Source organism: Calidris pugnax, unplaced genomic scaffold (genome assembly GCF_001431845.1).
Source record: "Calidris pugnax isolate Ruff unplaced genomic scaffold, ASM143184v1 scaffold102, whole genome shotgun sequence".
Classification (NCBI taxonomy): domain Eukaryota; kingdom Metazoa; phylum Chordata; class Aves; order Charadriiformes; family Scolopacidae; genus Calidris; species Calidris pugnax.
Window position 1 is genome coordinate 6,555,711 of NW_015090846.1, and position 16,550 is coordinate 6,572,260.

At 51.6% G+C, this 16,550-nt stretch overlaps 1 protein-coding gene across 3 annotated transcripts in view; it reads left to right on the forward strand.

Moving 5' to 3' along the window:
* The window catches only part of MVB12B (multivesicular body subunit 12B), a 58,079-nt gene extending 52,914 nt beyond the window's left edge, over positions 1–5,165 (forward strand). For 2 of the 3 annotated variants that reach the window (XM_014942858.1, XM_014942857.1), the window contains exon 10: positions 796–5,165. In XM_014942858.1, coding sequence (XP_014798344.1) covers positions 796–882 — 87 coding nt within the window. In that variant the 3' untranslated portion in view covers positions 883–5,165. The remainder of the gene's footprint in view (positions 1–795) is intronic. The other variant, XR_001412127.1, reaches the window with a different exon arrangement.
* Positions 5,166–16,550: the final 11,385 nt, after the last annotated feature.

Sequence of the window (16,550 nt, forward strand, 5' to 3'; positions counted from 1 at the left end):
GGTGGCCGGGGTCAGGTGCCAGCAAAGGCGCCGAGTCCCAGGGCCGCCTCGCTGGCAGCGTGTCCCGCGCCCGGGCGGCTGGTGACAAACGGGCCCGAGCTGCCCCCGCACATCGCTCCGGCTGCACCACCCGCCGCGGGGGAGCCACCGCGGCCCTGGCCTCTCCTGGGGGGGGCACGGCACAGCCGGGGGCCACGGCAGCGTCCCGGGTGGCCGTGGGCTGTGGGGTGTGGCCCGCGGCGTGCCACGAGATGGCACTGCTGTGGCACGCTCCACGCTGCGAGCCAGGGGCCAGGCCCGCACCGCTGCGTCCAGCCACGGCAGGGATGGCCCTGGGCTGCGGCAGTGTCCGGCCATGGCAGGGAGGTGCAGGGTGTACAGGTGTTTCCGCCCACCTTGCCAAACCAAAAATATCAGTTATGATGGTACCAGGTTGTGTAAATGAGGCCTGCAAAGGGGAATGTTTGTGACCGGCTGCTTTCTGTGCAGGATGAGCATGGTCATGTTTGTGTTAATGTTGGTTTGGGGGGGGCTCCTTCCCGGGACAGTTACCAACGCAGGGTCGGGCAGTGCCAGCAGGGTCACCCAGCATGGCCCTGCCTGGGACAGGGGGACGAGAGCACAGCTCAGGCTGCTGCCAGCCCCAGCTCTTACCTCATGTTTTCTGCTGGCCATTGGGCACGGGCCGGGGAGCGGGGCTGTGTGGCTGCAGGGCTGCATAGCCACATGGCCACGCACTGTGGCCCGGGCTGCCGCCAGGCAGTGCCCCATGGTTCCCTCTGTCTCTCCCCACAGTACGACTACAGCTTCCGGACGGAGCAGAGCGCGGCCGCCCGCCTGCCGCCCAGCCCCACGCGCTGCCCTCCGCTCCCGCTGTCCTGAGAGGGGCCGCGGCGCGGGAGCAGGCGTGTGCCTGATACTACTGAGTGGGACGCGGCGCCGGGGGCCCTCCCCACAGACCTGTGCTCCGCCGGCCATGCCACCCGCCCTGCGCTGCACCGCCTCCTCCTGCACACCCCGCTCCACGCCTCGGGACTGCGCACCCCTTGGCAGCTGCCCCCACCCCCCTCGCTGCTGCGGCCACCTCTCCAAGTGAGTACGTGACTGAGACCCTGATGGCAGCCCCTCAGTGTCCCCACTTGGTAACCCCTGCTGCAGGACAGTCACAAAGACCAGAGCTGTCACAAACTGCTGCCAACAGCAAGCCCTGAGCTCACCGACCATCGAGAAATGCCCAGCAGCAAGCCCTAAAAGTAAGGAAGAGCAAAAGATAGAGTGGGTTTATCCACCAGCCCCCATGCATCCTGCCCGAGCTGGTGTGGAGCTGCCGGTGGGGTCTCTGTGCCCTGTGGCGTGATGGCCTCTCCTCAAGCCGCGGCGGACACCGCGCCTGCCTCTGCCGAGGCCCGGGCACAGAGCAGCTCCACCGTGGCCGGGCTCCCCGCCGGCTGCCATCCCTTGTTTCTGCTGTCAGGGCCAGGGCTGCTCGCTCAGACCTGCCGGGGCCTCCCTGTGCTTGGGCACTGCCAGGGGGAGAGCACAGGGAGCACCAGCTGCACTGGGTTCCTGCACAGGGTGTCCCTGTGCCCCTCGGCACCCAGAGCGACAAACGGCCCCTGTTTCCCTGCGGGCTGGACGCCGGCAGAGCCAGGGCCCTGCTGACAAGGGGGATGCTGTCCCCTGCCCTCGCTGCGGGCACTGTCCCAGTGTTTGCCCCGCTGGCTGCTAAAACAGGAGATGTGCCCGTTCCTTCCTGCGCTGCCGGGGAAGCGCTGGACTCTGACGTGGCGCAGGAGGAGAGCGGGATGCATTAAACCCTGACCTCCCCCTCCCCATGATCACTGACCTTCGCTCGCTCCCGAGCCAAATGCATGTCTTGGAGAAGTCTGTTGCTGTAATAAGTTATTTAGAAGTGCCCATCTGACTCCATGCTGCTCTTTCAATCTCTGCTGTAGAACAAAGCTACATCATGGCAGCAAAATGGCAAATTTTAAGTAAGTGTTAAAACATACAACTTTTTATATTGTAAAATACTGATTACCTAACCCTATTGAAATGCAATTGCCATAGTAACAAATACCAGTATTGGCGCTCTCAGTCTGGGTCCTACGAGCGCCCTGACCTGCTTTGCACTGCTTTTGATTGATCTTGCGTTTTCTAGCTGGACAGAATGGTGACTAACAGTAGGTTTTGTACTGTCAGCTTGTATTTTTTATTTGTATATATGTAAAATATTTCTTGTCCAAAGATCCATTTCTGGTCTTAAAACATCATAGCATATTCCTGGGAAAATGAGCACAAAACACCGTAACATTCAGGACAGACTGATTCCAAGTCTTTGCTTCAACTTCTTCCAGTCGGGTAAATCATTTGCTAGGGCTGCCTCTGGAAAGCAAGGCTGTGCATTGGGAAAGCAGAAGCTGATTTGGTTGCAGGTGTGTTGTATTTGGGCAAGAGAATTAAAGCTCTGCCGTTTGCACCAGCTCTGGAGGTTTGGGTGACCCCCTGGAAGTGCTCGTTTACTTGGAGGTTGCAGCACCATTTGTAGTTGTTATTTATCCTGCAGGAAAGCAAAGCCAGACCTCGCTGCCAAGGCTCACAAAGGCGAGATTGATGATGCCGACATCGACAAATGAACACTCCGTGGCAGCCTGGTCATTCGGCTCAGGTTCACTTGAAGTTCAAATCCACTCCACGCTGCAGTTCTGTGCCCATCTCATCCATCTCTTGTCTTTCTGGTTTTCTGCTTGTCATTTGTTGTGTGGTTTCCTGTGGCACCCTTCTCCCGTGGCATCCTTCTCCCGCGGCTCAGTGGACACTGCAGGTAGGACACTGCTGTATGCAGCGGTGCCTCCTCGTCGCTCGGGGATGAAGGGGCTGCAGAGACCCGACCCTCGTCCAGTGGGGCACTCCTGGATATGTCTCAGAAAAATGGGCATGTCTAGCTTCGAGTCCCCTCCTGCGAGGTTTAGCTTAGAGGGCATCAGTAGCTAAAATTGGTGCTTTAATATTTCTAGCAAACAGTCGCGTTTGCTCAGCCTTCTTGGAGAGAGTGATCAGCTTTCTCTTCAGTGACCTACAAGAAACACTGGACGGTTCAAAATGCTGAAGCTGGGACAGCATCTAAGAAATCTTTGGGATATATTTGTATAGTTGGTTCTTACTCTTCCCCTTCTGACGCTGGCCTGGCCAGGCTGCTGCAGGGCTGAACCCCAGAGAAACTGGAGGTCAGATGGATGCTCACAGCGTGTCTCTGCACGGCAGGAATACCCTGTGCTGAACAGCACAGACACAGTTCTCATGGCACAGAGGAGATCGAGGTGTTGGGAGCAGGAGCTGCAGGTGCTGGGAGCCAGCTGAGCTCAGAGCCACTGCCGAAAGGCTGGAGAACTGGGCATTCCCCTGGGGGAGAGGGCTCGGAGCAGCACTCGGAAGCACAGCGAGACCCTGTGTGGGGGGGCTGACTGGGGGTGTCCTCTTCTCAGTCCACCAATTATTGGAAGCTTCTTTATTGCACCTCTGAATTCCCAAGATCTTGGGCATCAGGTCAGCATTTCCACAGGCAGGTTTTATCCGCTCTTCCGTAACTTCTGTGCTCACAGAAGCTCGTTGCAAGGCTGGTCCTTGCATCCGTGCATCAGGTCCTCCCCACTGGCCTGTGCCACAGCAGGTACCAGCATCTCTGCATCTCCCTCCCTCCCTGTCCAAAAGGCCACTGTGGCAAGATTGGCCTGGGCAGTAAATATTCCAGGAGACTGATGTTGGTGTCTGGCTGCAGAGGAGCCTTGTGGAGCGTGAGGGGAGGGGATGAGTCAATGGAAAGCAACAGAAGCAGGTTTGCAGAGCTTTGCCAGATGTGCTTGGCTGCCTTGCCTCTATTTCTAGGACAAAACTAGTCTCTAGGTAGCTCAATCTTGTGGCTGATGGAGAAATTAGTTTGCCAAATTATCATATGTCTGCAACAGAGACAGAAAAGCAGCAGTGAGGGGTTTGCTTACTGTAAAATACACCTTCTGATGTGAATTAGTAGCGACGCGCTGCCTCCTGGATTTCTCACGGCACAAGCAGGTCGCTTCCGAGGTGACCCGTGGGCCATTCAGGCCAGGCGGTGCTGTCTGATGTGTTAATGGTGGAAAGGCAAGAAATTAGTCCAGAAAATAATGTAGAGTGTGAACTTTGTGGTAAAATTCAAGTGTGGACAGACGTAGCTGGTGTCTTCCCTGTGGGAGCATCTCTTAGCTGTAGTCACGTAGGAATAACCTTTGTCAAACTCCTCTCCTCTGACTGTCCCTGTGTTTGCCGCGGTGTTGTTGGGGAGGATCCCCGGAGCCCCCCGTGTAGTAGAGGTTGTTGATAGTCTGTAGCTTTGGGCTTGTTTGGTTTCACACCCGCCCCTGTCCCCCCTGGTTTCCCAAGCTCCCCAGCCTGACCCCGCGGGGCCGGGCAGAGCCCTGCCCTGGGCATGGTGCTGGGCCCTCACAACCTCCCTGGGGAGGGAGAACAGGGTGCAGCGCCTTCAGAGCCGTCCCACGGGTCCCACGTTGGCCTTCACCCCCCACTGCCCTGGGGTGACACAGGGTCTGTCCCCAGACCTGCCCCCCGGCCGCTCTCCAGCCCCACAGCCCGGCTGGGCCGCAGCAGGGACGTCCCGCAGGCAGCTCACCCGGACCCGCTCCCGAGGGGCACGCGCGTCCCGCTGCCCTGGTAATTACCTCAGCCTCGGAGCCCTGACGAACAGACGGACCCTCTCCCGGCGGCCGTGTCACCCTGAGCCCCCCAACAGCCTGGCAGCGGGGAGGGGGCTCCCCCGCTCCCCAAACAGCTCACTGAGGTGCTGCTCAACTCTCAGTACAGGGAAACCAAACAGTTTGGATGTTCCTGTCGTTTATTGTGAAATCGTTTCCTAACAGCAACGGTTTTAAATGTCATCATGCAAATGGAAGAGAGAAACCTTTTATGCAGTTGCGAAATGTTTTTCTAAGATGCTATGCATTTTGTTGGGTTATTGAAAGTGAATTTACTGTGCATTAATCTTATGAATGTTACTGTTTTATATTTATTTTAGATGGCCCTCCTGTATTTTACAAAGGGAAGTTTCATTGTGTGATAACTTAGTCTGTATTCTTAATATAATTTGTTAAATAAAACTTGTTTTAATCAGTTTATTCTATGTGCTTTTAGTTTTCAATGTGGAGTTTGAGAAGTTTGAAACGCTGCAGCTCTGACTTGCAGGGGTGGAAAAGAGCCCTTGGGACCAGCCGCTCTTTCCCGCTGCGCCGTCGTTGCATTGAGTCCTTCAGAGCCCAAACCTGGATGCTTTGGGAGGGGTTAAAACCATCCGGATTGTTCTGGAGGGAGCCGCCCTGCAGCAGTTGTAGCCGTGGCACCTGGTGTGGTTGCAGGTGTGTGTGGTGCTGGGGGCTGGTGGAGGAGGAAGGCCAGTGGTCACGGTCAGCCTGACACTCTCTGGGGGTGTTCCTACGGTGTCCTCAGAAGGGACCCTCTCAGGTGGGGAGAGGCTAACCCTAACAACCTCTGGTGGTGTTCCTACGGTGTCCTCTCAGGTGGGGAGAGGCTAACCCTAACACAGAAAATTGTTATTTTTTTGGCTAAATTATTCTGAACTTGACTCAAGCTGGTGGTGCGCAGTACGACCTCTGGCATCTTCTCTCACCCCAGCCAATATTTCTGTCTCACTTATTTTTAGTGGTCTTTGAATTGAAGGAGATTAATACCCCAGTTCCTGACATTCTCTTCAGGCACTTGTTTTTATAACCTCCTTCAGAAAGCGAGTACCTCTGTTCCACCAAAAACTAAGAAACTGCATCTTGGAGCTGCTGTGGGAGCCGTCACTGGCACCTGATTGAATGTCCCGGCCGGGGAGGCGGCGCGGGGGGGACATAAACCAGAGCGGGCCCGTCCCACACCCACTGGCATCTCCCCGGGTCGGCGTGCGATGGCCAGGGACAGGAGCTGCCTCGGAGCCATTGCTGGGCAGGGTGGTGCCTGCCAACACCGAAGCCACCTCTGCCTAATTAGCTGTTACCACCGACGTGGGCTCTGGTCCATGGCACGGGAATCTGCTGCTTGGAAATAGGGCTGAACTGCCAGGTAGGACTCTCAACCCCTGCCCAAACAGCATTTGTTATGAAAACATAAACCTCTGTCCATTGAAGCAATTTTCCCCCCTCAGCTAGAACAATACTCTCTGATATTTCAGTTTCTTCTCCTGCATTTGTCCCTTGTTGGACAAGCTAAATTTAGGTTTGCCTGCAAAGGGGTTTTTGATGCCAAGCGAGGGCTCAGCTGGTGCCAAGAGGGGCCGTCGCCCTGTGCAGGGTCCCATCTGGTGCTGGTGCCCCAGCGCAGGGTCAGTTGACAGCACCGACCGCGTGGGCCATCTCCTCCTCCAGGCACGTGGTGTCCCCTCCATACGGCCCCTCTGTCCGGCTCCTCCGTCCCAGGTTCCCGTGGGGCCGCGGGGACGGACCCTCCCGGGGCTGTGGGTGAGACCGGAGCTGGTTACATCGTCCGTCATCCAGGGAGTTTGTTTTCTAAGGAACATTTCTAATTTCTCCCGCTCTGCTCCGTGCTCCCGGCACCAGGAGCAGCCGTTTGTCTCGGTGAGGCCTCTCCTGGCCATTCCTGCTCCACAGAAATCCTCTTCCCGTCACGGGGGAGCAGCAGGGGCCAGGGCTGGAAGGAGCCGGCCGCGGTCCCTGCGGAGCGGGACGGTCGCGCTGAGCTTTGTGAGCCTCTGCCTTTGGTGGTGTTTGTTTTCTTTTCTCCTCTCCCTCCTACAGCTTTAAAAATTAACTTGCCTGGGGAGTTTCCCAAACCCTTTTCCTTTCTCTGAAGTGATGGATAAGCCATGTAACTGATTGTCATGGCCCTGGAGAGGATAAACATCTTCTGCAGTTTAAAATAAAAGCTCCTCACTTCTTGGTTAATAAGTGTTGAAAGAAGCATAAATAGCAATAACACAGGATTTCCATGACTAACAAGATGACCACATCAGTGAATGTTGTTTGGGGTTAAAAATGACTCAGCTTTTGCCTCCCCAGGGTAAGATGTTTTATCCCAGTGCAGGAAAAGCTGCCAACAGCACTTTGAAGGTCTGGCAAAGGCGGCCCGGCCGGGATTGGGAACTGGGAAGTGTTTGAATAGTGGTTAAAAAAAACCCTCCCAAACTCCGCTCCATGTGTGCGGATCTCTCCAAGATAAAGGAGCCCACAGCTTTATCCAGCTTGTGCTGACTCTTTTCTTTTCAAAATCCTTTTCAGATGTTTTCACTTTTCTGCTTGCTTTGTTGAAAGATGTAAAAATTTAAGACAACCACAAAATAAACATTTCAAAACTTTCTATTCCGAAAATTAGTGACATTTTCAAAATCCCTTGAATTCCATTTCTGCACTATCAGAAACAAAGATCTTTGGGGTTTTTTTGACTGACAAATTTTCTGGGCAGGGTTTTTGTTTATCAATAACCTTTCTTTTATTTTCCAATGAAAATAGATTTATTATTCAGTAGAAACACTAGATAAGTAGATGTCTTGTCAAAATAAAGCAGGTTTTCTTTATTAGAGTGAAATAGTAATGAACTCATCTGCTTCCAATATTTATAAAGAGTAGGGAAGGCCATTAATTCTACTGCTTGTGAATAAAACCATCTGTGATTTCTTTCCATTTGATGTGTTTTGGTTTTAATATACATTTTTCACAAATAAGTGCAGGGATTTTTTGTGAAAATGTCACATTCAGAATCTCATAAAGAAGGAACGCAAAGAGGGGGAAACGAAATGTTTTGTTAGCTAAGTAATTTCTCACCTTGCACAGAGAATAAAATTCATGCCAACTTTAACACATTAGGCGACAGAATTACATGTTCAGCTCTAATGCAATCCATGACATGTAACAAGGCAAATAGAGTATGTTTGGAAGTTTGTTTTCCTTTGGGAATCACACAGTACATTTAACGTAATCTGTCCTGACACTTGAATTATAACATTATGAGCTTCTTCAGGGAAGCAAAACGGTAGATACCTCTTTTTAAAGCAAAGCAGAAGTTAATAAAACGGGCGACGTGTCAAGGAGAAAAAGCCCGATCAAACCGTAGTGCAATTCTCCGGAGGAAACGCATTCTAGGCTGGGGTTTTTCCACCAGAAACGCTGAAAGTCTCATGACATACTTCTACGGAGGGTGAAATTTGACCTCTAGAATCTTGCTCGATTAAACCAAAAACTGCGAGAATACCCCAAGTGGGACCACTTTGTAGTTTGACTTGTGAGTGTTGGATCTTAAATTAAACCGAGTATTCATCCAGCTGCTCTGCCAGATTTTATTTTACAGCCTTCCCACCGGCTCCTGCGCCGGGGCCCAGCCCGGCCCAACGCTCCCCAGCCCGTTCCTGCCCGCGGAGCGGGGCGCGCTGAGCCCCCTCCCCAGCACGGGCTGCTGATAGAAACCCTCCAAACCGAGCTCCGGGTAATCCTCTCGGAGGGGCTCTTACGGGAACAGGGCTTCACATGCTGTACGCTCAGCTGAGTGTATCTCACAGAGGTTAGTGAAAATTACAGACTTTAAGGCCCCAATTTAACATCCATCGTTCAGCAGGAGTGATGCAGATCCTTGGGAGTTCTTCCAAAACAAACATGAGGGAGTGAAGAAACCTGAAATAAATAACCTTGGGGTACGTCCTCGCCCGAAGTCCAGAACTCCCTGTGCTTCGGAGAGGGCTGAGGGCTGTCCCAGGGAGGGAGAGCCGGTGCCAGGCGCCTTCGCACACGGGCGGAGTGGGGACCCACCAGCCGCGCTGCCCGGGGCTGCCGCTGCTCTGCTGCCACCGCTGCCACCACCGCTGCTGCCACCACCACCGCTGCTGCCACCGCTGCCACCACCGCCCCGTGCTCCCCGTGGTGGTGGCAGTGGGACACATTTGTCCCCAGTAGCAGCCCAGTGAGGCTTCGAGAGCGTGAGCCCTGCAGGAAGGAGAAGCCATCGGTTTGGGCAAGTGCAGCATCAATTCAAGAAAATACGTTAAATCATCGTAAGCAGAAATTCACTGTTGGTTGTCACGGAAAAAAATGGCAAACTGGTTGCTTCTGCAGCCATTTGGGAAATGGAGGAGGGAAAATGGAGGAGGGAGGGTAGAGACAGGAGGACTGTGCCCCGGGTCCCAGTGCTCCCCGCGGCAGCAGAGCCCCCCGGCCGGCAGCGGCGGTGCCTGGCTCGGGGTCCCCGCTCCCCGGCATCGCCCGGGGCTGCCGGGCCCTCGCTGGGCAGAGACAGAGGCCGGGAGGAGCAGGCTGTGCCCTCCTCTTAGCAGAGATTCACACCTGTGTCAGACAGGTGAGTCTGACCACTGGTTTGCTTATAGTTTTATAATTTAAACTAATCTGGCATGGAACAATAAAGGTACTAATTGTCCAGAATGGTTTTTCCACCAAGTTGAACTGTGCTGTCAGCTAGGCAAAGAAAGAAAATCTTATTTTCAACCTTGTATAAACTTTTACCGGACTGTTTCCAAGAGCAGGTTGTGCCTCAGATGAGGGCATGTTTGGGTGGGTTTGTGGCAGGTTTGGCACTGCTGGCCCAGGGGCACCCTGACCACCGGAGAATGCTGGACATGCCGCAGCTGGCAGAGACTTTGGGGCTGAGGAGGGACACAGTTCCTTGGGGAGGGACCCACCACCCTCTGTGGGTCTCCTCTCCTTTGGCAGAGAGCACCAAAAGTGCCGGGTTTAAATGGTAACATGGAAAATTCATATGGATATTAAGAAAGAGGGGAAGAGGCCAGGCCGGGAGGGCCGTGTAGTCTCCATCACCAGGTCCTTGCTCAGCGCTGGTTGGGAGCGGCGGAGGCAGAGCCGGGCTCTGTGGGGAGGGGGAGCAGCTCTGCCCTTCCTCTGGGAGCACACCAGTGGGCTGTTCCCACGGTCTTGGCAAAGGGTTGGGATTTGGGTTGTTTGGGTTTGCTGGAAGCAGGGGGAGGGCGCCTACAAAGTCACTGAAGTGTCAAGAAAACAGGGAGCCCGAGGAGCCGACGTGCCGCAAGGTCATTTCAGGTCACTTCCCTGCCAGGGAAATGCTCCCAGCAGGAGTGTCTGAGCACAGTTGGGCTTCAAAAACTAGGCAAAAAGCCCGTTATTGCTGTTCCCTGTGGCGTGTCCTGCAGGAGCACCTGAGGGCTCAGTCGGGACGCGTTAGACAAAAAGCAGAGGGCATCAGGTGAGCGAGGGGCAGGAGAGGGGACAGTGATGGCAGCCGGGGCAGCCCCTCTCCCGCGCTGCCTGCCAGCCCCAAAGCAGGGATGTGGGGATGCTCCGGGCGCTGGCTGCACGGCAAGATGCTCTGCACGAGGACCCAGCGACAGCCCCCGACACGTGCTGCTGAACTGGACCCATTTCACTCGTGGAACAACAGTTTTCTTACCTGTATAAGAAGCCCCATGTACAAAATTCCCCTCCACCCCCAGATCACAAACAATCTGAGTCGTCCCTGGCCACGTGGCACAGAACCCACGGCACCACGACCCCCGCCTCCCCCAGCAGCGGCACGAGGCAGGACAGGACCCACGGGCAGCCCCAGGCCAGCAGCCAGCGCGGTCACGGCCGCCCGACGGCGTCCCCCGCACCGGGATGCCAAAGGAAAGCGCCAGGCCCACGGCAGGGCTGAGCCGTGTGAAATTGTGATGAACCAGGGAAGCAGCGAGTGGGCCCAACAGCTTTTTTTATTTTAAAGTGACTCACAAGTTCACCAGTGAGCAGGGCAAAGCCATCATGGCCATGAACTGGGCCACGCCACCGGCAAACACCAAGTACAAACTTTGGGGCTACATGGGTCTGTTTGTTACAGGAGCAGGGGAGGTAACGGAGGGGGTTTCCTGCTACTGACATTTATCCGAATTACACAAAGATTTTCTGCTCTTCCCACCTCCAACTTTTCCCACAGTCTCCCGGCAGTGACCTGTCGCTGTTGGCAGAAGCCAGTCATTGGACTCAAAGCCCTTAATGCAAACTTTTTGCCTGTTCTAACTCTAAATTCCTTTTTCTGCCCAAATGCCTGCTTATATGAAACTTTTAGGAACTTAATTATCCTTGAGACTTCTACCTCTCTGTGAAATCTGGTTTAAATCAGTAAAGAAAAGAGTTCAAAGTTATTGGGCAGGACAGGCAGACAGACAAGCATACAGGGATCACAGGAACCTTGTTTTCATAGGAAACTAGATTAAAAAAATCCCACAGCAGTTGCCAGCCCCGTCGGTGGCAGCCCCTCGGCCTGGCGCGGGGCGATGCGCGGGGCGGGGAGCGGGGTCCCGGCTGCGTGTGCTCCGGGGAGGGCGGGCGAGGGACCGAACCTGCCTCCTCCGGCCGGGGCTGCAGCCACCCCGCAGCCTGTCTGCTTCTCCCAGCTGGGTGCAGATTCATGACATCCCTGCTTGCTTTGGCACGCAAACCTGTACCTAATTTCTGCTGAAAAGGGCCCTGAGGAAGTCAGCAGATGTTATTATTAAAGCATTGAGTATCAGCAGCTCCTGAGATATTGTCAGTCCGTTAATGAGCTGATCAAACTGGGGAAAGCAAGGGCTTTCCCAACTTCTTATTAAGGAAAATAAGACCTCCAAGGTTAAAAGACTTCTTTTAAACTGCACCAGGTTTATAGGTTGCAAAATGTTCTTTAATCAGTTTATTCTTAGAAGGCCCTAACTGTCCAGGCACAGGAGTGGGCGTTATCCTAAATGCTCCCTGGAAGGAAACATTGCAGCTCTATTTTGGTAGTGTTTGATGGCATTTTTGCTTGCTAAGTAATCTTCTTAACAAGCCACTTCTGTGCAGGTTCTGTAACTCTTTTGTGAATACTTTGGGCATCACTGCCAGCAGCTCTGACCCAAGACTTCTGCTGATTTGTGAATTATTACGGTTTGCTGTTTGAAAGTTAAATTGATTTTCCTGTCAATGTGTTTGTATCCTCAGTTTGGCAAACCTTAAATCTTAGCTGTCTCCTAAGGCTGCAGGAGATACAAGACGCACAAGTAAGAAATGACCCTGAATCAAAGATCCCCAGCACCTCTCCTGCATGATGACTCCCCCTCAGCCTGTTTCTGTGTCCGGGGATGCACTACAGACTCTGACTCTTCTCCTAAAAGCAATGGCTAATGGAGAACCCACTTTGGTTTTTTTCCTAATCCCCTACTATCCGGAAGTTTCCTTGGGGTTTTTCAGCTGCGGGGATGCCTAGAGTTAGGGCAACAGTGCTAATGAGAATAAGTTGGTAGCAGCTAAAAGTTTAGGAAAACCATTTATTATCTCTGTAGCTCAGCAGAGGAGCATGATGTGCCTTAACGGTGCATTTCCACCGGCACCACAGAAGGCAGGTCCGAGCCCAGGCTGGGATAAACCGAGACAAACCCTTGTCTTGGGGAGCTTCATTATACTCAAACTGCAATTAGGTAAACAGCTACAGAGGAACGATCAGAAAAAGAGAATACAGAAAAGGCTCATTTTAATCCTCTCCGTCTGCTCCTTGGTGCAAGTAGGAAAGAAAACGAGGCAAATCCACACGGAAGCGCCAGGCGTTCAGCCGTCCCCACAGGAAAGGCTCTGCTCCAGGTGCTCATCAACACTTCCTCATGGCTGTGGGTGACTGAGCTTCACATCCATGTCTTGATTTATTTTAGCATGGACATATTTATACCATCTGATAAGCAGCAACTGCTATAAATATGCCTGTGCACTCCCTTTTGCTATGCACCACTGAGGAAGGGGCATGTTGTGATAAATTGACCCTGAAATACAGTGTATGTACATGATTTTAAAGACGGAACGGATTGGGTCATTTTGGTGTCTCTCTGTTGTGGTTCAATTAGTTATTTTTAAAGGCATTTGCTGAACTGTGGCTTCCAAGGAACATTTCTGACATTACCTATATTTTCAACCCTAACGCATGTCACCTGGTGAAACTTTATGGACACAAATAAAGGAACAGGCCCTGAACTATGTCTCAGTAGCAAAGCAGTGCTGTTCTTCTCCTGCTTTCCCAGCCCCTGGCACCTTCCCTGGTGCTGAGTCTCCCTTTGGAGCCCGTGCTGCCCACACCGTGCCGCAGCCATGGCCGGGCATCACGCGGGCAGCGCCGGTTTCTCCATCCCACGCCGAGACCCCCACGTAACCCACAGCCACCCCTCTGACCGAGACCATCGCACACATGTTTGTGGTCAGTAAGTGCCCTTTCTCCATCCTGGGTCATTTCTGATGCCTTCACATGATAATATGTAACAGAGAAATAATAAACCTGAAAAGATTCAGTAGGAAAACAAGCCCAGCAACCCAGAGCTGGGTCTGTTTGTGGAGGAGGATGAAGGGCACTGGCCACCAGGCTCCCAGGAGCCCTCTGAAGCCCAGTGTGACCACACACAGAGAAGAGGCCCCAGGTGCAAGCCCTAAAAGGAGGAACCCAAGGGCTCTGCCTGTGAGGGCAGCTGGAGCCCCTTCTCATCAGCTCTGCCAGGTGAGAGCCAATTAGTGGCCATTTGCAGAATGGCTGCATCGGAGCTGCTGCTGGCTGCACCTTCTTCCAAACTGTGAGTACCAGCTATATTTTTTCATCTTTCAGAGGAAGTTTATGATTAGACTGGAATTCCTCAAGAAGAGGCAAGGGCCTTGCTGGTTTGGGTTAGGTTGTTTTGTTAAATCTCAAGGAAAAACTGTTCTTTATTACAGAATGTGTGTTGGCTTCCCGAGAAATGGCAGAAGGTATCTCCCCTTTCTGGTATCCAGTCTTGTGCATTTGTTTTCTGTTGAACTTGTCTTTCCATTTGGTTTGACAAAAGCTGAACTGTTGATGTGGTGCTGTGGCAGCAGAAGCCGGGTTAGCCCTGGTTGCACGGGCTTTGGCCGCACCAACACGTACCTGTGCCCGGCCAGTGAGCAAGTAGCCCAGGAAGGTTGGTCAAATGAGTGTGAGAAGAAGGCTCATTTCCTAAGAAATTTTGGGTGGTTGTTTGTCTCTACACGGGGCACAGCAAGAAACCTCAGTAGGTGAATTGGGTGAGGAAAAGTGAGTGTTAGGGCTTCGTGTGTTTCAGCCTTTTCTGTGTGCACAATTGCTTGCTTGGTTCATGCCTGATTGCGCTTGAGTAGTGATGCTTCTGGGTGAACGTGGCCAAATTGTTTAACTCTTCAGATATGTTTTATTTTAAAATGTCTTTCAACTTCAGCAGTGTTCCTCACACATCTCGTTTGGGTGAAAGAGCCACACCTGGCACTTTAATTAGTGGGAAGGCGGATGAGCTCTGTGTGTGTATTTGTGTATAGCTCAAGTCTGCCATTTCTGTGTTGAGTTGCATAAAACGAGCCAAGGGAGGTGGTTCTTCACCCAGCGTGTCGTCGTACAGTGAAACGTGTTACTGCGGGTTGTGATGAGAGCTGGGAGGGAGGTTCATGGAGGGCTGCTGGATGCAGACACCACTCGTGTCTCAGGAAACTCCTTGGCCATGGAGTGTTGGAGGAGCTTCCACGGGACACGCTGCTCTGCTTCGGGTGTTTGCTCCTGGACAGTGTCAGAGTCTTGGTCGGACAGGACTTGCTTTGGCCTCTGGTGGTTCCTCTCGTGGTTTCCATTAGTGGGTCACAGACTGGAGGTGGGAAGTTTTCCTGCAAACTTTGCATCAGGACAGATGCAGAGCAGGAAGGTTGTTATTGCTGTGGGACAGAAACGTCCTCCCTGTTTCTCACTGGAAGACAGACCTGGGCCCGCAGCAAGGCTCCAGACATGAATTACTTACAAGTTTTTTCACCCAAACTAAGTCTGAGAGGATTAAAGTGGCAATCCTGCACTCTTCTGGTAAAACACAGCCCCTCCATCGCTGATGGTTTTGTGTATGTTGGTTGGGTCACCAAAACCTCAGTAAACACGTAAGCACTCCACAGAACCACAAAGGATGCTGGGTACAGGCCTGTTTCTGTATCCACAGAACTATTTTGGGAAAGGGAATTTTATGATTTTTAAAAAATGTATCAAAATACAGATTTTTTTTTTTTTCTTATCGTAACACCAAAAGGAAACTTGTGCAACTTTTGGCAAATTAAAACCAGGCTTGAGTATTGGACTTTACATTGATGGTACTCGGGTATTAATCCATTAAAGTAATCAAAAGAGCTTAAATAAGAATCTGAAGGCTGCAATATATATGTCAATGAACAAGCTGTAAAACTTCCTGAAAAGGTGATTTCAAAGCCATATTGCCCAAGCTTGGCAAATTGCATATTTAATTATTTTGTCAGTCCCTCTTTCTACTCTAATCTTTTGGTGAAATACCTTTAGACATATGAAATCAGTTAAGATAATTAGGGTATGATGGAATTAGGTGTTACTTGATTTTTAAGAAAGATACCATCCTCTGCCTTGGTATAAAATGTGTGCAGACCCCAAAAGCTAGACTGTATTGTAATGTTTTCTTTTCTATAAAGATCAAAGGTCTCCAGCCCCTTTCAAGATGTTTGCAGAATTTGTTTCCTAATTATCCCACATTTACTTATTTGTGTGCTGGGACATCAGAGTTAACTCTTTGATTGTAAAGATGAGATGGAACCTTCATCCAGATGACTGCAGGCCAGCAAAAGCCTTGCATCTCTAAATTGTTTTTTCGATTACCTGGCTTCTCTAATTCCAATGTTCTGGCGCGGTTTAAGGGATGGCAGATGAGGTGTTGTGTTTGCTTTATTTAATGCCCCAGTCCTCTGCAGCAAAGGTTTGTTTTTCCTCAGTAAGAGTTTACACCTTCATTAATATCCTTTACAAGTTTACATACTCTTCATAAGCAATAGTAAACTATTTAGTCTTTGATTTGTCTGGGAGTTGGAACTGTTTTCACCAAATCTTTATGATCTTTCCATGATGTGGTGCCTGAGTTTCTTCAGGAGAAATTTCTATAAAAGTTTTGAAATTAGAATTTTTTGGCTCACTTCATTGACTTTATTTTCCCCCCATCTAGAGAGATATAAAAGACTGACAGGACACACCAGAAATGTGAAAACAGGCTGTAAGGTTTGCAGTTTCAGTTGTGAAGTTACAAAAATAAAGTTGATTAGAATAGCATGAAATCTATAAAATAAAAAGTAAAACGTTTATAGGGGAAGTCTAATATGAAACATTTTTAAACAATGTGTTTTATTTACTTTTTATACATTTCCTTTCTCATATTCTTTTGAACTTTTTTGAATCTTCTCATATGTTTCCTAATTACATTTGCCTCCACGACTCCTGTCTCTATTTTTTCCCCGGTACCGAGGGGCTGGCTGCGTTTCTTGGTTTGTTTTTGTTGTCTCTTGGTTGGGTTGTTTTTTTTTTTTTTTCTCTCTTTGAAAGAGTAAGATGCTGCGTCAAGCTTTTTTGGGGGAACATGTGGAAGGGCAGCCCGGGGGACGCGGAGCCGGGGGCGGCCCGGGGGGTGCGGGTCGGGACGAGGAGCCGGGGGAACGCACCGGGACCGGGCAGCGCCTGGAAACCCCCCTCTCCCGAGAGGATCGTTCCTACTATTTGACCCCGTTAAA